Source organism: Rhamphochromis longiceps, linkage group LG6 (genome assembly GCF_057381845.1).
Source record: "Rhamphochromis longiceps isolate RC_006_pf linkage group LG6, R_longiceps_female_GT1.1, whole genome shotgun sequence".
In the NCBI taxonomy this organism is placed as follows: domain Eukaryota; kingdom Metazoa; phylum Chordata; class Actinopteri; order Cichliformes; family Cichlidae; genus Rhamphochromis; species Rhamphochromis longiceps.
In genome coordinates, this window is record NC_140562.1 from 10,134,716 (window position 1) to 10,158,088 (window position 23,373).

General features: G+C 41.5%; 3 protein-coding genes across 6 annotated transcripts; all 3 read left to right on the forward strand.

The window, feature by feature from the left end:
* The first annotated feature begins 10,211 nt into the window (after positions 1–10,211).
* On the forward strand, positions 10,212–18,966 carry LOC146667500 (protein NYNRIN-like). Of its 4 annotated transcripts, none has more exons than XR_014912070.1 (3): positions 10,212–10,948; positions 16,148–16,214; positions 18,560–18,799. XR_014912070.1 is itself a non-coding variant. In XM_085409194.1 (3 exons), the coding sequence occupies exon 3, from the start codon at positions 16,431–16,433 to the stop codon at positions 18,858–18,860; it is 2,430 nt and encodes an 809-aa protein (XP_085265320.1). In that variant the 5' UTR covers positions 10,212–10,726; positions 10,808–10,948; positions 16,255–16,430; the 3' UTR covers positions 18,861–18,966. The 4 variants fall into 4 exon arrangements, 1 of the variants encoding a protein (XP_085265320.1); XR_014912071.1 differs by lacking the exon at positions 16,148–16,214 and adding an exon at positions 16,255–16,367; XM_085409194.1 differs by lacking the exon at positions 16,148–16,214 and having other exon boundaries at positions 10,212–10,726; positions 10,808–10,948; positions 16,255–18,966.
* LOC146667501 (uncharacterized) lies at positions 13,590–14,732 on the forward strand. The gene has a single exon (XM_085409195.1). The coding sequence runs from the start codon at positions 13,590–13,592 to the stop codon at positions 14,730–14,732; it is 1,143 nt and encodes a 380-aa protein (XP_085265321.1).
* On the forward strand, positions 14,735–16,332 carry LOC146667502 (uncharacterized). The gene is made up of 2 exons (XM_085408334.1): positions 14,735–16,214; positions 16,324–16,332. Exons 1-2 carry the CDS (start codon positions 14,919–14,921, stop codon positions 16,330–16,332), a joined length of 1,305 nt encoding a protein of 434 aa, XP_085264460.1. The 5' UTR covers positions 14,735–14,918.
* Positions 18,967–23,373: the final 4,407 nt, after the last annotated feature.

Genomic DNA, 23,373 nt, shown 5'->3' on the forward strand with positions numbered 1-23,373 from the left:
GCTTTATCTTATAGAACTCAATATCCCCGTGCTGGGCAAACAGGTTTTGCAGCCGTTTGAGCTAAGATTTTAAAATTATTCACATAATGAAAACCTATACTTTGTTTCAGGCGAGTTTCCCATTCAAATGCATGTAACAGTGAGAAACGCATTGTCTTGGCGAAATAAAGCGTTTTTGAACAACTTCATATAAATCGCTGTAACTTTTGATAGAAGACTCAGACAAACATGTTTATGGCTTTATCTTATAGAACTCAATATCCCCGTGCTGGGCAAACAGGTTTTGCAGCCGATTGAGCTAAGATTTTAAAATTATTCACATAATGAAAACCTATACTTTGTCTCGGGCGAGTTTCCCATTCAAATGCATGTAACAGTGAGAAACGCATTGTCTTGGCGAAATAAAGCGTTTTTGAACAACTTCATATAAATCGCTGTAACTTTTGATAGAAGACTCAGACAAACATGTTTATGGCTTTATCTTATAGAACTCAATATCCCCGTGCTGGGCAAACAGGTTTTGCAGCCGATTGAGCTAAGATTTTAAAATTATTCACATAATGAAAACCTATACTTTGTCTCGGGTAAGTTTCCCATTCAAATGCATGTAACAGTGAGAAACGCATTGTCTTGGCGAAATAAAGCGTTTTTGAACAACTTCATATAAATCGCTGTAACTTTTGATAGAAGACTCAGACAAACATGTTTATGGCTTTATCTTATAGAACTCAATATCCCCGTGCTGGGCAAACAGAACAGGTTTTGCAGCCGTTTGAGCTAAGATTTTAAAATTATTCACATAATGAAAACCTATACTTTGTCTCGGGTGAGTTTCCCATTCAAATGCATGTAACAGTGAGAAACACACTGTCTTGGCGAAATAAAGCGATTTTCAACCACTTCATATAAATCGCTGTAACTTTTGATAGAAGACTCAGACAACCATGTTTATGGCTTTATCTTATAGAACTCAATATCCCCGTGCTGGGCAAACAGGTTTTGCAGCCGTTTGAGCTAAGATTTTAAAATTATTCACATAATGAAAACCTATACTTTGTTTCAGGCGAGTTTCCCATTCAAATGCATGTAACAGTGAGAAACGCATTGTCTTGGCGAAATAAAGCGTTTTTGAACAACTTCATATAAATCGCTGTAACTTTTGATAGAAGACTCAGACAAACATGTTTATGGCTTTATCTTATAGAACTCAATATCCCCGTGCTGGGCAAACAGAACAGGTTTTGCAGCCGTTTGAGCTAAGATTTTAAAATTATTCACATAATGAAAACCTATACTTTGTTTCAGGCGAGTTTCCCATTCAAATGCATGTAACAGTGAGAAACGCATTGTCTTGGCGAAATAAAGCGTTTTTGAACAACTTCATATAAATCGCTGTAACTTTTGATAGAAGACTCAGACAAACATGTTTATGGCTTTATCTTATAGAACTCAATATCCCCATGCTGGGCAAACAGGTTTTGCAGCCGTTTGAGCTAAGATTTTAAAATTATTCACATAATGAAAACCTATACTTTGTCTCGGGTAAGTTTCCCATTCAAATGCATGTAACAGTGAGAAACACACTGTCTTGGCGAAATAAAGCGATTTTCAACCACTTCATATAAATCGCTGTAACTTTTGATAGAAGACTCAGACAAACATGTTTATGGCTTTATCTTATAGAACTCAATATCCCCGTGCTGGGCAAACAGGTTTTGCAGCCGTTTGAGCTAAGATTTTAAAATTATTCACATAATGAAAACCTATACTTTGTTTCAGGCGAGTTTCCCATTCAAATGCATGTAACAGTGAGAAACGCATTGTCTTGGCGAAATAAAGCGTTTTTGAACAACTTCATATAAATCGCTGTAACTTTTGATAGAAGACTCAGACAACCATGTTTATGGCTTTATCTTATAGAACTCAATATCCCCGTGCTGGGCAAACAGAACAGGTTTTGCAGCCGTTTGAGCTAAGATTTTAAAATTATTCACATAATGAAAACCTATACTTTGTTTCAGGCGAGTTTCCCATTCAAATGCATGTAACAGTGAGAAACGCATTGTCTTGGCGAAATAAAGCGTTTTTGAACAACTTCATATAAATCGCTGTAACTTTTGATAGAAGACTCAGACAAACATGTTTATGGCTTTATCTTATAGAACTCAATATCCCCGTGCTGGGCAAACAGAACAGGTTTTGCAGCCGTTTGAGCTAAGATTTTAAAATTATTCACATAATGAAAACCTATACTTTGTTTCAGGCGAGTTTCCCATTCAAATGCATGTAACAGTGAGAAACGCATTGTCTTGGCGAAATAAAGCGTTTTTGAACAACTTCATATAAATCGCTGTAACTTTTGATAGAAGACTCAGACAAACATGTTTATGGCTTTATCTTATAGAACTCAATATCCCCGTGCTGGGCAAACAGAACAGGTTTTGCAGCCGTTTGAGCTAAGATTTTAAAATTATTCACATAATGAAAACCTATACTTTGTTTCAGGCGAGTTTCCCATTCAAATGCATGTAACAGTGAGAAACGCATTGTCTTGGCGAAATAAAGCGTTTTTGAACAACTTCATATAAATCGCTGTAACTTTTGATAGAAGACTCAGACAAACATGTTTATGGCTTTATCTTATAGAACTCAATATCCCCGTGCTGGGCAAACAGAACAGGTTTTGCAGCCGTTTGAGCTAAGATTTTAAAATTATTCACATAATGAAAACCTATACTTTGTCTCGGGTGAGTTTCCCATTCAAATGCATGTAACAGTGAGAAACACACTGTCTTGGCGAAATAAAGCGATTTTCAACCACTTCATATAAATCGCTGTAACTTTTGATAGAAGACTCAGACAAACATGTTTATGGCTTTATCTTATAGAACTCAATATCCCCGTGCTGGGCAAACAGGTTTTGCAGCCGTTTGAGCTAAGATTTTAAAATTATTCACATAATGAAAACCTATACTTTGTTTCAGGCGAGTTTCCCATTCAAATGCATGTAACAGTGAGAAACGCATTGTCTTGGCGAAATAAAGCGTTTTTGAACAACTTCATATAAATCGCTGTAACTTTTGATAGAAGACTCAGACAAACATGTTTATGGCTTTATCTTATAGAACTCAATATCCCCATGCTGGGCAAACAGGTTTTGCAGCCGTTTGAGCTAAGATTTTAAAATTATTCACATAATGAAAACCTATACTTTGTCTCGGGTAAGTTTCCAATTCAAATGCATGTAACAGTGAGAAACACACTGTCTTGGCGAAATAAAGCGATTTTCAACCACTTCATATAAATCGCTGTAACTTTTGATAGAAGACTCAGACAACCATGTTTATGGCTTTATCTTATAGAACTCAATATCCCCGTGCTGGGCAAACAGGTTTTGCAGCCGTTTGAGCTAAGATTTTAAAATTATTCACATAATGAAAACCTATACTTTGTTTCAGGCGAGTTTCCCATTCAAATGCATGTAACAGTGAGAAACGCATTGTCTTGGCGAAATAAAGCGTTTTTGAACAACTTCATATAAATCGCTGTAACTTTTGATAGAAGACTCAGACAACCATGTTTATGGCTTTATCTTATAGAACTCAATATCCCCGTGCTGGGCAAACAGAACAGGTTTTGCAGCCGTTTGAGCTAAGATTTTAAAATTATTCACATAATGAAAACCTATACTTTGTTTCCGGCGAGTTTCCCATTCAAATGCATGTAACAGTGAGAAACGCATTGTCTTGGCGAAATAAAGCGTTTTTGAACAACTTCATATAAATCGCTGTAACCTTTGATAGAAGACTCAGACAAACATGTTTATGGCTTTATCTTATAGAACTCAATATCCCCGTGCTGGGCAAACAGGTTTTGCAGCCGTTTGAGCTAAGATTTTAAAATTATTCACATAATGAAAACCTATACTTTGTTTCAGGCGAGTTTCCCATTCAAATGCATGTAACAGTGAGAAACGCATTGTCTTGGCGAAATAAAGCGTTTTTGAACAACTTCATATAAATCGCTGTAACTTTTGATAGAAGACTCAGACAAACATGTTTATGGCTTTATCTTATAGAACTCAATATCCCCGTGCTGGGCAAACAGAACAGGTTTTGCAGCCGTTTGAGCTAAGATTTTAAAATTATTCACATAATGAAAACCTATACTTTGTTTCAGGCGAGTTTCCCATTCAAATGCATGTAACAGTGAGAAACGCATTGTCTTGGCGAAATAAAGCGTTTTTGAACAACTTCATATAAATCGCTGTAACTTTTGATAGAAGACTCAGACAAACATGTTTATGGCTTTATCTTATAGAACTCAATATCCCCATGCTGGGCAAACAGGTTTTGCAGCCGTTTGAGCTAAGATTTTAAAATTATTCACATAATGAAAACCTATACTTTGTCTCGGGTAAGTTTCCAATTCAAATGCATGTAACAGTGAGAAACACACTGTCTTGGCGAAATAAAGCGATTTTCAACCACTTCATATAAATCGCTGTAACTTTTGATAGAAGACTCAGACAACCATGTTTATGGCTTTATCTTATAGAACTCAATATCCCCGTGCTGGGCAAACAGGTTTTGCAGCCGTTTGAGCTAAGATTTTAAAATTATTCACATAATGAAAACCTATACTTTGTTTCAGGCGAGTTTCCCATTCAAATGCATGTAACAGTGAGAAACGCATTGTCTTGGCGAAATAAAGCGTTTTTGAACAACTTCATATAAATCGCTGTAACTTTTGATAGAAGACTCAGACAACCATGTTTATGGCTTTATCTTATAGAACTCAATATCCCCGTGCTGGGCAAACAGAACAGGTTTTGCAGCCGTTTGAGCTAAGATTTTAAAATTATTCACATAATGAAAACCTATACTTTGTTTCCGGCGAGTTTCCCATTCAAATGCATGTAACAGTGAGAAACGCATTGTCTTGGCGAAATAAAGCGTTTTTGAACAACTTCATATAAATCGCTGTAACCTTTGATAGAAGACTCAGACAAACATGTTTATGGCTTTATCTTATAGAACTCAATATCCCCGTGCTGGGCAAACAGGTTTTGCAGCCGTTTGAGCTAAGATTTTAAAATTATTCACATAATGAAAACCTATACTTTGTTTCAGGCGAGTTTCCCATTCAAATGCATGTAACAGTGAGAAACGCATTGTCTTGGCGAAATAAAGCGTTTTTGAACAACTTCATATAAATCGCTGTAACTTTTGATAGAAGACTCAGACAAACATGTTTATGGCTTTATCTTATAGAACTCAATATCCCCGTGCTGGGCAAACAGAACAGGTTTTGCAGCCGTTTGAGCTAAGATTTTAAAATTATTCACATAATGAAAACCTATACTTTGTTTCAGGCGAGTTTCCCATTCAAATGCATGTAACAGTGAGAAACGCATTGTCTTGGCGAAATAAAGCGTTTTTGAACAACTTCATATAAATCGCTGTAACTTTTGATAGAAGACTCAGACAAACATGTTTATGGCTTTATCTTATAGAACTCAATATCCCCGTGCTGGGCAAACAGAACAGGTTTTGCAGCCGTTTGAGCTAAGATTTTAAAATTATTCACATAATGAAAACCTATACTTTGTTTCAGGCGAGTTTCCCATTCAAATGCATGTAACAGTGAGAAACGCATTGTCTTGGCGAAATAAAGCGTTTTTGAACAACTTCATATAAATCGCTGTAACTTTTGATAGAAGACTCAGACAAACATGTTTATGGCTTTATCTTATAGAACTCAATATCCCCGTGCTGGGCAAACAGAACAGGTTTTGCAGCCGTTTGAGCTAAGATTTTAAAATTATTCACATAATGAAAACCTATACTTTGTCTCGGGTGAGTTTCCCATTCAAATGCATGTAACAGTGAGAAACACACTGTCTTGGCGAAATAAAGCGATTTTCAACCACTTCATATAAATCGCTGTAACTTTTGATAGAAGACTCAGACAAACATGTTTATGGCTTTATCTTATAGAACTCAATATCCCCGTGCTGGGCAAACAGAACAGGTTTTGCAGCCGTTTGAGCTAAGATTTTAAAATTATTCACATAATGAAAACCTATACTTTGTTTCAGGCGAGTTTCCCATTCAAATGCATGTAACAGTGAGAAACACATTGTCTTGGCGAAATAAAGCGTTTTTGAACAACTTCATATAAATCGCTGTAACTTTTGATAGAAGACTCAGACAAACATGTTTATGGCTTTATCTTATAGAACTCAATATCCCCGTGCTGGGCAAACAGAACAGGTTTTGCAGCCGTTTGAGCTAAGATTTTAAAATTATTCACATAATGAAAACCTATACTTTGTTTCAGGCGAGTTTCCCATTCAAATGCATGTAACAGTGAGAAACGCATTGTCTTGGCGAAATAAAGCGTTTTTGAACAACTTCATATAAATCGCTGTAACTTTTGATAGAAGACTCAGACAAACATGTTTATGGCTTTATCTTATAGAACTCAATATCCCCGTGCTGGGCAAACAGAACAGGTTTTGCAGCCGTTTGAGCTAAGATTTTAAAATTATTCACATAATGAAAACCTATACTTTGTCTCGGGTGAGTTTCCCATTCAAATGCATGTAACAGTGAGAAACACACTGTCTTGGCGAAATAAAGCGATTTTCAACCACTTCATATAAATCGCTGTAAATTTTGATAGAAGACTCAGACAACCATATTTATGGCTTTATCTTATAGAACTCAATATCCCCGTGCTGGGCAAACAGGTTTTGCAGCCGTTTGAGCTAAGATTTTAAAATTATTCACATAATGAAAACCTATACTTTTTCTCAGGCGAGTTTCCCATTCAAATGCATGTAACAGTGAGAAACGCATTGTCTTGGCGAAATAAAGCGTTTTTGAACAACTTCATATAAATCGCTGTAACTTTTGATAGAAGACTCAGACAAACATGTTTATGGCTTTATCTTATAGAACTCAATATCCCCATGCTGGGCAAACAGAACAGGTTTTGCAGCCGTTTGAGCTAAGATTTTAAAATTATTCACATAATGAAAACCTATACTTTGTTTCAGGCGAGTTTCCCATTCAAATGCATGTAACAGTGAGAAACGCATTGTCTTGGCGAAATAAAGCGTTTTTGAACAACTTCATATAAATCGCTGTAACTTTTGATAGAAGACTCAGACAAACATGTTTATGGCTTTATCTTATAGAACTCAATATCCCCATGCTGGGCAAACAGAACAGGTTTTGCAGCCGTTTGAGCTAAGATTTTAAAATTATTCACATAATGAAAACCTATACTTTGTTTCAGGCGAGTTTCCCATTCAAATGCATGTAACAGTGAGAAACGCATTGTCTTGGCGAAATAAAGCGTTTTTGAACAACTTCATATAAATCGCTGTAACTTTTGATAGAAGACTCAGACAAACATGTTTATGGCTTTATCTTATAGAACTCAATATCCCCGTGCTGGGCAAACAGGTTTTGCAGCCGTTTGAGCTAAGATTTTAAAATTATTCACATAATGAAAACCTATACTTTTTCTCAGGCGAGTTTCCCATTCAAATGCATGTAACAGTGAGAAACGCATTGTCTTGGCGAAATAAAGCGTTTTTGAACAACTTCATATAAATCGCTGTAACTTTTGATAGAAGACTCAGACAAACATGTTTATGGCTTTATCTTATAGAACTCAATATCCCCGTGCTGGGCAAACAGGTTTTGCAGCCGTTTGAGCTAAGATTTTAAAATTATTCACATAATGAAAACCTATACTTTTTCTCAGGCGAGTTTCCCATTCAAATGCATGTAACAGTGAGAAACGCATTGTCTTGGCGAAATAAAGCGTTTTTGAACAACTTCATATAAATCGCTGTAACTTTTGATAGAAGACTCAGACAAACATGTTTATGGCTTTATCTTATAGAACTCAATATCCCCGTGCTGGGCAAACAGAACAGGTTTTGCAGCCGTTTGAGCTAAGATTTTAAAATTATTCACATAATGAAAACCTATACTTTTTCTCAGGCGAGTTTCCCATTCAAATGCATGTAACAGTGAGAAACGCATTGTCTTGGCGAAATAAAGCGTTTTTGAACAACTTCATATAAATCGCTGTAACTTTTGATAGAAGACTCAGACAAACATGTTTATGGCTTTATCTTATAGAACTCAATATCCCCGTGCTGGGCTAACAGGTTTTGCAGCCGTTTGAGCTAAGATTTTAAAATTATTCACATAATGAAAACCTATACTTTTTCTCAGGCGAGTTTCCCATTCAAATGCATGTAACAGTGAGAAACGCATTGTCTTGGCGAAATAAAGCGTTTTTGAACAACTTCATATAAATCGCTGTAACCTTTGATAGAAGACTCAGACAAACATGTTTATGGCTTTATCTTATAGAACTCAATATCCCCGTGCTGGGCAAACAGGTTTTGCAGCCGTTTGAGCTAAGATTTTAAAATTATTCACATAATGAAAACCTATACTTTGTCTCGGGCGAGTTTCCCATTCAAATGCATGTAACAGTGAGAAACACACTGTCTTGGCGAAAGAAAGCATTTTCGTACAACTTCATATAAATCGCTGTAACTTTTGATAGAAGACTCAGAAACACATGTTCATGGCTTTATCTTATAGAACTCAATATCCCCGTGCTGGGCAAACAGGTTTTGCAGCCGTTTGAGCTAAGATTTTAAAATTATTCACATAATGAAAACCTATACTTTGTTTCCGGCGAGTTTCCCATTCAAATGCATGTAACAGTGAGAAACGCATTGTCTTGGCGAAATAAAGCGTTTTTGAACAACTTCATATAAATCGCTGTAACTTTTGATAGAAGACTCAGACAAACATGTTTATGGCTTTATCTTATAGAACTCAATATCCCCGTGCTGGGCAAACAGAACAGGTTTTGCAGCCGTTTGAGCTAAGATTTTAAAATTATTCACATAATGAAAACCTATACTTTGTCTCGGGTGAGTTTCCCATTCAAATGCATGTAACAGTGAGAAACATACTGTCTTGGCGAAATAAAGCGATTTTCAACCACTTCATATAAATCGCTGTAACTTTTGATAGAAGACTCAGACAAACATGTTTATGGCTTTATCTTATAGAACTCAATATCCCCGTGCTGGGCAAACAGGTTTTGCAGCCGTTTGAGCTAAGATTTTAAAATTATTCACATAATGAAAACCTATACTTTGTTTCAGGCGAGTTTCCCATTCAAATGCATGTAACAGTGAGAAACGCATTGTCTTGGCGAAATAAAGCGTTTTTGAACAACTTCATATAAATCGCTGTAACTTTTGATAGAAGACTCAGACAAACATGTTTATGGCTTTATCTTATAGAACTCAATATCCCTGTGCTGGGCAAACAGAACAGGTTTTGCAGCCGTTTGAGCTAAGATTTTAAAATTATTCACATAATGAAAACCTATACTTTGTTTCAGGCGAGTTTCCCATTCAAATGCATGTAACAGTGAGAAACGCATTGTCTTGGCGAAATAAAGCGTTTTTGAACAACTTCATATAAATCGCTGTAACTTTTGATAGAAGACTCAGACAAACATGTTTATGGCTTTATCTTATAGAACTCAATATCCCCGTGCTGGGCAAACAGAACAGGTTTTGCAGCCGTTTGAGCTAAGATTTTAAAATTATTCACATAATGAAAACCTATACTTTGTCTCGGGTGAGTTTCCCATTCAAATGCATGTAACAGTGAGAAACACACTGTCTTGGCGAAATAAAGCGATTTTCAACCACTTCATATAAATCGCTGTAAATTTTGATAGAAGACTCAGACAACCATATTTATGGCTTTATCTTATAGAACTCAATATCCCCGTGCTGGGCAAACAGGTTTTGCAGCCGTTTGAGCTAAGATTTTAAAATTATTCACATAATGAAAACCTATACTTTTTCTCAGGCGAGTTTCCCATTCAAATGCATGTAACAGTGAGAAACGCATTGTCTTGGCGAAATAAAGCGTTTTTGAACAACTTCATATAAATCGCTGTAACTTTTGATAGAAGACTCAGACAACCATGTTTATGGCTTTATCTTATAGAACTCAATATCCCCGTGCTGGGCAAACAGAACAGGTTTTGCAGCCGTTTGAGCTAAGATTTTAAAATTATTCACATAATGAAAACCTATACTTTGTCTCGGGTGAGTTTCCCATTCAAATGCATGTAACAGTTGTTGTTAAAGACTAGTAGTCAAACATATGCCATTTTATGACCAGTAGTCAATGTAGTAAATTAGCTTAACAGCTGCAGGCCATATATTATCCTTTAGTTCTAATGGTGTGTTATATACGTAGTTTAGTCTCTATTATACTCTTGAATAAAAGAAACATAATCATTTGTAGTTCATTAGACAAAATGTGCATTACTCTGTATCCTTGATCAGCTGTGAATGTCTGACACTGTTTTCTTGAGAATGTTTTACTGCTGAATCATGTGAAGAAGGCCATAAGAGGGAGACTAGGTGTCTGAACAGAAGAGATAAAACACATTCTTTACCCCCCTTCCAGTTTCACACAGAAAGACAGGGAGGCAAGGTCAGGAGCCAGGCTCACTAAGAATTAGAAAAACATGTGAAGATGCAGCTTTTATGACAGAAAGGGGGGCTGGGATTAGCTATAAAAGTCTGTGAAAGTTGCCACCATTTTGAGACATGCTGTCGAACCTCTGCAGGCATCTCTCCCGTCCGGACGTTGTAATGCTCTTATTGTGAATTGTACCGAAATAAATGATTGTTGATTGAGCATATATACACCGAGTATTGTCCTTCCTTCAGCCCAAAGATTCAAAGAACTGCTTGTTTTCAACAACTTGGTGCCGTGTGACCCGGATCTTTGGTGTGCTGAGGAGGTGCAGATTTGGCCTTTGGTGAGATCGTGGGGCAAGGCGAACGGAAGACCGGTCTAACAACAAAAAGGTAAGCACAACCTGTTGTATTATACCAAATGTGCATATTGGGCTTTCCAAATTAATCTGTTCGCTGAGTCACATGTATTTTCACAGTAAATTTGTCGGTGTCTGGTTTTTGGCGCAAGATACTAACAACATAAGTTGAGGCTGAATTCCAGTGTGTTAAATAAACTGCTTCTACCGAGATACTAATAACATACTACGTTGGTCTAGATTGCAGTAATCTGCTTCTACCGAGATACTAATAACATACTACGTTGGTCTAGATTGCAGTAATCTGCCTCTACCGAGATACTAATAACATACTACGTTGGACTAGAGTGCAGCCACTTTACCTTCCACATTTAATTTTGTCTAATACTGGCTTCTGTAGCAATAATACGTTAGAATTTCTTCTGAAGACGCGGCCATTAGTTCAGTACATTGAAGTCGAGGTTTGTTTATTTTGTTTATGGTGTCAGTGACGTCCTGGCTTTTGCCGGCTATGAAATAGAAGTTGATTTAAGGACAAGCAGATACTGGCTTCACGGTGCAGTTGGACGCTGGCAACGCGAGAGCGAAACACGTCCGTAGGTTTGGTTTATGATACGGCGTGTTCCGGTGGTGCGGCCGTGAAGTGCAGTAGTGGTTGGTGCTAGTTTTAGTACATTTGATAGAGGTTTTGACGGTGGTTTGTGGCGTCAGTCGAGTATAAAGGGCTGCGGCCATAATACAAAGTAAAAATTTAAGTACAGAGCAACACCTGGTTTATGATGTCAGGTATAACTTCGGGGATGCAAGCATCACTTTTATGATGCGACTTTGCCCCGTGGTGGCGGTCATAATCGCAGAGAAAAGGGTATTTTGGTCTATGGTGCAGTGTGCTTTCAGAAGATCTAATAGTTGAGCTCAGAGGTTTCTGTGTAAAATTCCCGCTGAGGAAAAGTGTTGTGTGTGAGTGTCAAAGCGCGCTCTGGGTGAGAGAGTGTGTGTGAAGCTGCGAGGCGCGCTCTGGGTGCTGTCTTGTGGGTGAAGCGCGCACTGAGTGAGAGGGTGAGTGAGGCGCGCTCTGAGTGTGTTTTGTGTGGAGTGTGAAGCGTGAACACAGTGACAGTGACGGTTAATGTGTTTGATTAGGAGGACATTAGAGCAAACACACATTTTAGGATCAAAGGTTGATGCCTAGTGTACCTGTGGAACTTTGCCTATGGAGTAGCGACCCTCCTGTCCGTGGACGCGTGGCCAGGACCGGCGTTGTCCGGGTGCTGAGGTGGTGACTTGGGGAGGTGAGGGCCCCCGCATAGCCACGGAAATAACACTGGAACGACCGTGTAATCACGGGTTCACATTTATTTCCGGACTAGAACAAGACACATTTTGCGAACAAACGTTGAGTCTAGATTTAGTAAAGAAATATAAAAAGGTTGAATTCCTCGTTTCAGTGGTTGAAATTGTTGTGTGCCTGTCCCCTGACGAGTGTGAAATTAGAATAAAGAGGGAATTCGGAGCCACATAGAGATAGACGGGCATAATTGGGTGTATTACTCTGTGGTGTAAACATTTAAAGTATTAAAAATAAAAAAAAAAGGGAGTGAAAGGGCGAGAAGCGTGTGGTGGTGTGAATATGTCGGGTCCTAAATCTGACATAGAAAGAGGAGAAATGCAGGGTGAGTGGAAAACTGTTGATGAGCAGGTGAAGGAGTTGTTGCGGGCGCTGAGGGTCATGCGACCTGGCAGCGTGGGTGAGAAAAAATCAAAGGCTGCAGCTGTGGCAGCCAAAGTAAAAAAGTTGTGTGATAAGGAAGGAGTGAGAGGAGAATCAAGAAGTTCGTTGGCAAAATTACTTCTGGGAATAGCACAGAAGCGCCAGGAAGAAGAACAGGACATTAGTACACAGTTAGAGGAGGCTGCTTTTTGGAGCAGGCGGAAACTCGGGAAAAAGTTGCAGGAAATTCAGGAGGAGAAAGCCCGTGTAACAAGGTGGGCTGTGACATGCCAGGGGGTGGAGCACTGGATGAGGGAGAGAAGGGAGGAGCCTGAGAAGCTGATGCTGCCGGCTTCTCCGGTGAAGTCATCGCTCACTGGCTTTCCCCCTCCCTATCAGGCCCCCGCCCCCCTCTACCCTGTGCTGAGGGTGGAGCAGGGCAGTCTCTCTAGTGAAAATGGCCAAGTTTTAGAAGTGACAGGAGGCTATGTAGATTGTGATATATCTAAAGAGCCCAAACGACCTACTCCACCCCCGAGGGGTGAAACAATAAAACAAAGCTCCACTTTTGTTAATGAAGAGGGAGCTTGTGGCGGAGTGCAGTCACCGCCCATGAAACAGTCTCCCCAGCAGGCAGAGTCTGAAGAAGAGCGGGCTGTGCGGCTGCTTGAAACAGCTATAATAACTCTAGAGCAGCGTCATCAAATTTCTGAGGATGAGACATGTAGTGGAGTAGTTGTTGCACCACAGGTTGAGAAAGGTGAGGTGTGCGGGCCCGATGGGGACGCATACGAGGGCTGGTTATCAGGCACACTGGATGATAATACACCAGTAAGTGTCTGGGAAAAGCAGAAATTAGATGCAGTGCCGGAGCTAGAAGAGGCCTTTTACAATAGAGCAGCTAGAGAAAAAAGCAGGAAGAGGCAGAGTAGTTAAACCTAAACTTCCAAACAAACCACACCCCATGACACGTCGGAGCCAGGATGACAGGGACACTTTGTCTCTGCCGGGATCATTTCCCCTGGTGGTGACCGCTGGGGGTCACATGAAATACAAGCCATACGGGGTGGGAGATGTAACTGCATTGATTGAGTTATTACCTCCTATTACAGACGGAGGTGCAGGGTGGTTGAGAGAATTTGATAGAGCAACAACAGGTGTTCAACTGGCCATAGGTGATTTCAGAGCTGTGGTGGCCAGATGTGTTAAAGGCACAGCACTGGATGACATAGAAAAAATAGCAGGTACAGCATTGATGGCTGATAGCATCCCGTTTTGCCGTGTTGTGAATGAAATATCTCATGCATTACGTGAAAAATATCCCACTCCAAATGCTGCTAAAATTTTGAAGTTGTTGTGGAAGCCTGATCAAACTCCAAGGGAGTACATAGAACAGGCTAAAGCCACATGGGCCCTTAACACTGGCCAGCATCCTGGTAGAGAGGAGATGCAACAATTGTGGTTTAGAGACGCTGTGTTAAAAGGTGTGCCCGAAAAGGTCAGAGTGGCCATGACTGATAATCCCGACATGGAGGGAGCAGAGTCTCATGTGTGGGAGAAACATCTGGTGCATCGCCTGCAGACAGCTCATGATGAGGTTATGGCTAAGAATGAGGATGCAGATAACATGAAAGAGCAATTGTTGAAATTACAGCTGGGTGAAGCGAGGCTAAAAGCACAGGAGAAGAAAAAGGAGGAAAAAATAGCAAAAGTAATGGTAGCTCAAGGTTTCCAACAAATGGGGACTGATGTTGATCCTAATGCATTGCCAGTAGACACACCGGGACCCGCGCGAGGCACAAATTGGGGTGGCCGTGGGGTCGGTAGAGGAAATTGGGGCTCACGTGGTGGTCAACGGGGAGGAGGCGGCGGCATGGGCAGACAAAGGGGTGCGCCAAGAGGAGGTTTATATGTGCCAGGGACTGTGTGCTTCAACTGTGGTCAGACTGGACATTGGTTTCGAGAGTGCCCAGAACCACCTCAGCCGTTCACCAACAACATGCCACGTTCAGCCAGAAGGGGGCGTGGACAATGGTCGGCCCCCAACTCACAGATGGCTCCACCAGGCCAGTATTCAGTGGAATACGGGCAGCAGGGACAATACTGACACACCCCACAGAGAGGCCTGGAAATAGGGGGAGGGGCAGACCCCCTGTTACCACTGAGGGTTCATGGACGTAACCTGCCCTTTTTAGTGGACACAGGAGCAACGTATTCCACCATTCGTACGGCTCCTGACGACATCCCACTCACAGACACAAAAATCAGTGTTATCGGCTTCTCTGGGGTAACCATGACTTTGCCAGTGACTGTCCCTCTAAAGACGGAGTTAGGACGTCAGTCCTTAACACATTCATACATGATTTCATCACAAGTTCCAGTTAATCTGTTGGGCAGGGACCTGCTCATTAAGCTTGGAGCTACTATCATGTGTGGAGCTGATGGATTGACAGTGACTTTGAGAGATGGCACACAGCTGTCCTGTTTGCAATCAGGAATGAGAGGACAGTGGCTGTTATCTGAGGATTGTGAACGTACAGCGCAGATTTACTGGGCGCGACTGACCACATCAGATGGAATTCTGGCACAATACCAACTCTGGCGTCCCTGGATAATGTCCATGTCTGTTTACTCTCCCTTGCGTGACCCCTACCACGTGACCTTGTTTTATGATCACGAGCGCACTGAGTGCTTTGAGGAATTGTTTAACGAGTGTTTAGATGAGACAACTTGGGAGCTTAACTCTCAGGACATTTATGTTGGTACAGCTGGAGTGGCAGCGTTTGTTCCACTCCCTGAAGAGAAAATGAGCTGGTATAGAATGGGGGATGAAGCGGTTCCCCATGTGTCTTTGGCAGTACACGAGGGTCATCAAGCAAAAGATTTAGGCCCCATGGTGAGAACAGCCACAAGGGCCACAGATTGGCAACAAACACAACTCACTGATGTCTCATACTCACCCAGTTGTAAAACATATCGAATTTCTGTGACTGCTACTGATCAGAGTGTGTTAGAGCACAAATTTTTAAAGCGCACACATGGCAGGGAGAAATCTGATCACGAGGAAGCTGTTAAAGGCTTAACAGAACTCCCAGACACTCTGTGGTCTAAAGGTCCAACTGATGTGGGTTTAACATTTTGTTCACCCATCACATTTGAGTTAAAGGATGACACCCCTATTTGGCGTTCACAATACAGACACAGTCCAGAGGCAGATAATGGGATTGCAGAAACAATTTCAGGGCTCCTGCAGGTGGGTGTGCTGGAGTCGTCTTCCTCTGCATGGAACACTCCGATCCTCCCAGTTGAAAAGTCAGGCACGGGCAAGTATCGCATGGCACATGACCTTAGGGCAATAAACGCTGTCCTTAAGACACAAACAGTACCGGTACCAAACCCCTACACAGCTTTGACTAATTTATCTCCAGACCAGCGGTGGTTCACATGCATAGATTTGGCAAATGCTTTCTTTTGTCTCCCTCTGCATCCATCCTTAAGAGATATTTTTTCATTCACATACAGGGGCCAGCAGCTGCGTTACACACGGCTGCCGCAGGGTTTTGCCCTTTCACCTGGCATTTTCAATCAGGTACTAAAAAATGCTCTTTCTCCATGTGTTTTACCTGAAGGATGCACACTGATCCAATATGTGGACGATTTGCTGATTGCCGCTAAAACAGCTGATGCTTGTTTTCAAGCGACACTGACGGTGCTTCGCCAGCTGGCTAAAACAGGCTTTAAAGTAAGTAGAGAAAAACTCCAACTTGTCAGAACTGAAGTTACATTTCTAGGTCGTGTGGTGGCGATGCAGACGGTGGGCATGTTGGCGTCCCAGAGGGAAACAATTATGTCACACCCCCAGCCACGTACAGTCAAAGAAATGTTGTCATTTCTTGGGCTCACAGGTTACAGCAGACACTACATTCCTGACTATGTGGGCAAAACCAAACCTCTCAGGGATTTGGTAAGAGAACACGGCATGAGAGATCTCACAGCTAATCTCAACTGGACCACTGAAGCTGAAATGCGGTTCATTGAATTAAAGCAGGCCCTGTCTCGTGCAGCAGATTTGGCAATCCCCGATTATAACTCTGATTTCTCAGTTGATGTTTCTGAAACAAATGGAGTAGTAAATGGTGTGTTGTTTCAGAAAAAAGGGGGAAAGAGACAAGTACTGATGTATATCAGCATTGGCCTGGATAACACAGAAAAAAGACACCCCATGTGCACACAACATGCAGCAGGGGTAGCAAAAATAATTCAGAAAGTGGCTCACATTGTAAGAGGGCACCCACTGAAAGTGCTCACAACACACAGTGTGGTGGCCTATGTGAACTCACAGGCATTTACAATGACCCCATTGAGACAACAGAGACTGACTAAGATTCTGGAGTCTCCAAACTTGACCTTCACACATGAAGGGATTAACATGGCAGATCAAATGGGGGGGGGAACACCTCATGACTGTACACAAATAGTAGAGGTTGAAGAGAAAGTAAGATCTGATTTGAGGGCAGAACCGGTGAGTGACGCAGATGATTACTTTACAGATGGATGTTGTTTTAGAGATCCGAGTGAAGGATTGAAAACAGGCTATGCAGTGATGAAAGGAGTTGGAGAACAGCTGCTGGTGGAAAAATCAGGAACATTAGAAGGGCCTCAGTCAGCACAGAGAGCAGAGCTTGTTGCAGTGATAGAAGCTCTGAGATTAGGGAAAGGAAAAAGAGTTAACATTTATACTGACTCAGCATATGTTTTCGGAGCAGCACATGTAGAGTTGGGGCAATGGAGAAGGGCTGGATTCAGAACAGCCACAAATAAACCAATCAAACATGAGGAGGAAATGAGACAGCTGGAGGACGCTCTGAAAGAGCCTCTGGAGGTCGCTATCATAAAGTGTAAAGGGCATGACGACTCTGACACTTGGGTGGCGAAAGGAAACAGAGCAGCCGACGAGGAAGCAAAACGGGCGGCAGGCTATAAGGAAGGAAAACAAATGGTAAGTATGGGTATGGAATGGGGAGACCTGCCAGCCCAAAAGCGAGAGGACATCGAAAAGGCGCAAGGGGGAGCCTCACCCGAGGAAAAGGCGGTGTGGCAGGAAAGAGGGGCTGTACAATCAGAAGGATTGTGGAGAGGGCCCGACGGGCGACCAGTGCTCGCAGCAGGAGTGGCCCAGGAGAAAATCAAAGAAGCTCATGGGTTAGGTCATGTGGGCGTGGCCCAGATGGAAAGGGATTTGTGTCATTGGTGGCATCCCTACATGAAAAACCTGGTAAGGGAACATCTGAGAGCCTGCCTGATTTGTGGACAACACAATCCGAAGCCCACCGTGAAACCAGAAATGGGTAAGTTTCCTTTGCCAGAAAGACCAGGCCAGGAAATTGTGATTGATTACACTGACATGATAACCGCCGTTCGAGGGTGTAGATATCTGTTGGTGTGTGTGGATGGACTGACTGGTTGGCCAGAGGCGTGGCCTACCCGCAGAGAGGATAGCAAAACAGTGATCAAATGTCTGGTGAATTATTATGTCCCTTGGCATGGATTCCCAGAGAAGGTAAGATCAGATAATGGCACTCACTTTAAAAATCGAGATCTCGCTGAGGTGGAATGTATGTTGGGGTTGCAACATAGATATGGTACAGTTTACCATCCACAGTCTCAGGGAAAAGTGGAGAGAATGAACCAAAATCTTAAAAACAAATTGGCAAAAATCTGTGCACAGACTAACATGAATTGGGTTGATGCTCTTCCCATAGCCTTAATGAGTGTAAGGTGCGCCGTTAATCAGCGCACTGGGTTCACTCCATATGAGCTGCTGACAGGAAGACAATTTCCAGGCCCTGCAGCAGGTGTAAGAGAATTGAGAGAGGAAGTAAAAGTGTCTGAACATGTGAAACAGTTTAAAGCACTAAAAGCTCTTGTCTCTAGTTTCACTACGCAGGTGGGAGATCCAACAGGAAAGGAGGTGACCACGCCAGAGGCAAAGTGGGTGTGGCTGAAGGTGTATAAGCGAAAGTGGGACGAGCCAAGGTGGACAGGACCTTTCGAGGTGACCACTCGAACCTCTCACGCGGTCCAGCTGAGGGGCAAAGGCGACACCTGGTACCACTGGAGCCAGTGTGCAGCGGCGGAGGAGCCTAGGCGATCGGAGAGGCTCTTGGCGAAAAAGGGGGACACGGCTGTGACCCCAACAAAAAACACAGATCTTAGTATAGAAGGGGAAAAATAATACCCTGATCTGTGTAACGACCAAAGGGTAGTCTACCCCTGAGGTTGAAGAAAGAAGTCGAGAATCACCCGACGAGAAGATAGAATTACCTACAGCAAAATTAAAATTTAAAAAAAAAAAAAAAGTGCCATAGGCCCAAAGCTATAGTCTACAAGTTATTAGCCAGTATTAAAATGGGGGAGGAAAAGTCTAATGTAAAAATAAAGCTTCTGGAGAACTGGAAACTGATGGGAGTGTTAGCTATGATCACTATTGGTGTGCTAACTACTGTTTTTCTGTTGTGTGAGTTGCCCAGTTACAGAACTCATCCACCTCCTCTTCCTCTCGCGGACCCTGAGGCGACCAGCTCTGAGCGTGATGTAGGTGAGAAACCAGATCCTTGTTTGGAGTATTATGGAGGCATAGAGGTGGATTACGTTAGAGGATCCACCACAGCCTTCACTTTTGATCTGTGTTCCGTGATAGACTGTGGAAAGGATCAGACCAGTTGGCGCGGGTACGAAGTGTGGACATGTCATGACAGAAGATTCACAAATGCTTGTCTTGTAGGTAAACCCACCGCCACGGGGTACACCCCGTGTGAGGAGTGGGACATGGTGACCGGTTACACCCTCCCAGGATGGGATACACGGGGCCGTTGGGAGGGGTTTGCAATCCAGCGTGATTTCAGTAACACACAAAATCCACTTACAATGTCTATTGGTGGGTGGCAGGTTACACCGCAGCGGTACAGGAAAGAAGATAAAGTGTTTTATTTAGTGTTAGGAGTAGATGTATTTGGGAAAGACCCGAGGGGCGTCATAAAGATAAACTTTAAAGATCCACCCTGTAAATTACCTAGCCACAACACCACATTGAGCTGTAATTTCTCTAGCAGCGACACCGCATCAACCAAAGCCCCACCTTCCGTGTCTAAGGTAACAAAAATGGACTACACAAAGTGGAAACCCCGACAGCTGATGTCTCGTGCCACAGGATATGTGGACAGCAACCTGTGGTTGGACTGGCTGATTGAAACTACAAAAGAGCAAAAGGTGTCGGATTGTGTGGCATGCGCTACAGCACGCCCACGTTTATTTATTGAACCGGCACCTCTGTATCCAGAGGACCCCTGGGGTTTTGATTGCATGCTCCGACTTACTCGGAGAGCAGTAAATACAGGAAAATGTGCTCCATTATCTGCTTTATTTCCCCCAATAGATAATAACACCATTCCCGGACCGTTCACACCTAGGAAAGCTAATTATACTTGTTTTAATTTTACTGCAGATGATCCAGGAGAGCAGGAGTATGACGCTGGAGAGATCCCGGCAGATTGGTGTGAGGCCACATTTCCAGGAAGAGGAGAGGCAGCGCGTGCGAGCGCCACGGTCGTGGGTACTTGGGCTCGAGCCGGTTTGTACTATTATTGTGGAGGTGGGAGTCTGCATGTGCGAATACCAAATGAAGCGGTTGGTGTTTGTGCCATGGTCAGACTAGGAGCGCCTCTGCTGATAATAGGGGGTAAGGATAATTCTGAGAGGGTAGAGGGACATGCGCGACGACCACCTAGGCGCAGACGTCAAGGGTGGCCTAAAGGATCATCTTGGTCGTTTGATTTGACTGTTAATTCGCCCACATATATAGATTCTATCGGTGTTCCGCGTGGCGTTCCAAATGAGTTTAAATTAGTAGATCAGATAGCAGCCGGCTTTGAAAACATTCCAGTACTTTCTGCCTTGTTTCCCGTCACCCCCAACAAAAACGTAGATAGAATTAACTATGTCCACTATAACGTTCTCCGACTGTCAAATTTGACCCGTGATGCAATTCAGGGTTTAGCAGAACAAGTAGGTCCAACCTCTCTGATGGCAGTGCAGAACCGGATGGCGCTGGATATGGTTCTGGCTGAAAAAGGAGGGGTTTGTGAAATGTTTGGACAAATGTGTTGTACTTTTATTCCCAATAATACAGCTCCGGATGGCTCTGTAACTCGAGCACTGGAGGGGCTACGGACTCTGGCCCATAATATGCATGAACATTCAGGTATCGATAATCCGCTGGAGGAATGGATGACTTCTGTTTTTGGGCAATGGAAGGGATTTGTTATGTCAATCTTGGTCTCACTGTCTGTTTTTACTGCTGTCTTAACCACATGTGGTTGTTGTTTGATCCCATGCCTCAGAGCTCTGGTAGTTCGTCTTATTGACAGGGCCGTAACCTCAGGGCCGGAGGGCCGGGGGGTTATGATGCCTCTGTTAAAGGATGATCCTGAGGAATGGAGAGACGTGGACCTTGTGACCCTGGAATGCGTCTTGTAAGTGATCTCTTTGAGAAAAGAGATCAAAGGGGGTGTTGTTAAAGACTAGTAGTCAAACATATGCCATTTTATGACCAGTAGTCAATGTAGTAAATTAGCTTAACAGCTGCAGGCCATATATTATCCTTTAGTTCTAATGGTGTGTTATATACGTAGTTTAGTCTCTATTATACTCTTGAATAAAAGAAACATAATCATTTGTAGTTCATTAGACAAAATGTGCATTACTCTGTATCCTTGATCAGCTGTGAATGTCTGACACTGTTTTCTTGAGAATGTTTTACTGCTGAATCATGTGAAGAAGGCCATAAGAGGGAGACTAGGTGTCTGAACAGAAGAGATAAAACACATTCTTTACCCCCCTTCCAGTTTCACACAGAAAGACAGGGAGGCAAGGTCAGGAGCCAGGCTCACTAAGAATTAGAAAAACATGTGAAGATGCAGCTTTTATGACAGAAAGGGGGGCTGGGATTAGCTATAAAAGTCTGTGAAAGTTGCCACCATTTTGAGACATGCTGTCGAACCTCTGCAGGCATCTCTCCCGTCCGGACGTTGTAATGCTCTTATTGTGAATTGTACCGAAATAAATGATTGTTGATTGAGCATATATACACCGAGTATTGTCCTTCCTTCAGCCCAAAGATTCAAAGAACTGCTTGTTTTCAACACAGTGAGAAACACACTGTCTTGGCGAAATAAAGCGATTTTCAACCACTTCATATAAATCGCTGTAACTTTTGATAGAAGACTCAGACAACCATGTTTATGGCTTTATCTTATAGAACTCAATATCCCCGTGCTGGGCAAACAGGTTTTGCAGCCGTTTGAGCTAAGATTTTAAAATTATTCACATAATGAAAACCTATACTTTTTCTCAGGCGAGTTTCCCATTCAAATGCATGTAACAGTGAGAAACGCATTGTCTTGGCGAAATAAAGCGTTTTTGAACAACTTCATATAAATCGCTGTAACCTTTGATAGAAGACTCAGACAAACATGTTTATGGCTTTATCTTATAGAACTCAATATCCCCGTGCTGGGCAAACAGGTTTTGCAGCCGTTTGAGCTAAGATTTTAAAATTATTCACATAATGAAAACCTATACTTTTTCTCAGGCGAGTTTCCCATTCAAATGCATGTAACAGTGAGAAACGCATTGTCTTGGCGAAATAAAGCGTTTTTGAACAACTTCATATAAATCGCTGTAACTTTTGATAGAAGACTCAGACAAACATGTTTATGGCTTTATCTTATAGAACTCAATATCCCCGTGCTGGGCAAACAGAACAGGTTTTGCAGCCGTTTGAGCTAAGATTTTAAAATTATTCACATAATGAAAACCTATACTTTGTTTCAGGCGAGTTTCCCATTCAAATGCATGTAACAGTGAGAAACGCATTGTCTTGGCGAAATAAAGCGTTTTTGAACAACTTCATATAAATCGCTGTAACTTTTGATAGAAGACTCAGACAAACATGTTTATGGCTTTATCTTATAGAACTCAATATCCCCGTGCTGGGCTAACAGGTTTTGCAGCCGTTTGAGCTAAGATTTTAAAATTATTCACATAATGAAAACCTATACTTTTTCTCAGGCGAGTTTCCCATTCAAATGCATGTAACAGTGAGAAACGCATTGTCTTGGCGAAATAAAGCGTTTTTGAACAACTTCATATAAATCGCTGTAACTTTTGATAGAAGACTCAGACAAACATGTTTATGGCTTTATCTTATAGAACTCAATATCCCCGTGCTGGGCAAACAGGTTTTGCAGCCGTTTGAGCTAAGATTTTAAAATTATTCACATAATGAAAACCTATACTTTTTCTCAGGCGAGTTTCCCATTCAAATGCATGTAACAGTGAGAAACGCATTGTCTTGGCGAAATAAAGCGTTTTTGAACAACTTCATATAAATCGCTGTAACTTTTGATAGAAGACTCAGACAAACATGTTTATGGCTTTATCTTATAGAACTCAATATCCCCGTGCTGGGCAAACAGAACAGGTTTTGCAGCCGTTTGAGCTAAGATTTTAAAATTATTCACATAATGAAAACCTATACTTTGTTTCAGGCGAGTTTCCCATTCAAATGCATGTAACAGTGAGAAACGCATTGTCTTGGCGAAATAAAGCGTTTTTGAACAACTTCATGTAAATCGCTGTAACCTTTGATAGAAGACTCAGACAAACATGTTTATGGCTTTATCTTATAG

What these genes read in the sequence shown, in the direction of transcription:
- LOC146667501 (XM_085409195.1), top strand. Translation starts at nt 13,590, where the DNA reads ATGACACGTCGGAGCCAGGATGACAGGGACACTTTGTCTCTGCCGGGA.
- LOC146667500 (XM_085409194.1), top strand. Translation starts at nt 16,431, where the DNA reads ATGCAGACGGTGGGCATGTTGGCGTCCCAGAGGGAAACAATTATGTCA.
- LOC146667502 (XM_085408334.1), top strand. Translation starts at nt 14,919, where the DNA reads ATGACTTTGCCAGTGACTGTCCCTCTAAAGACGGAGTTAGGACGTCAG.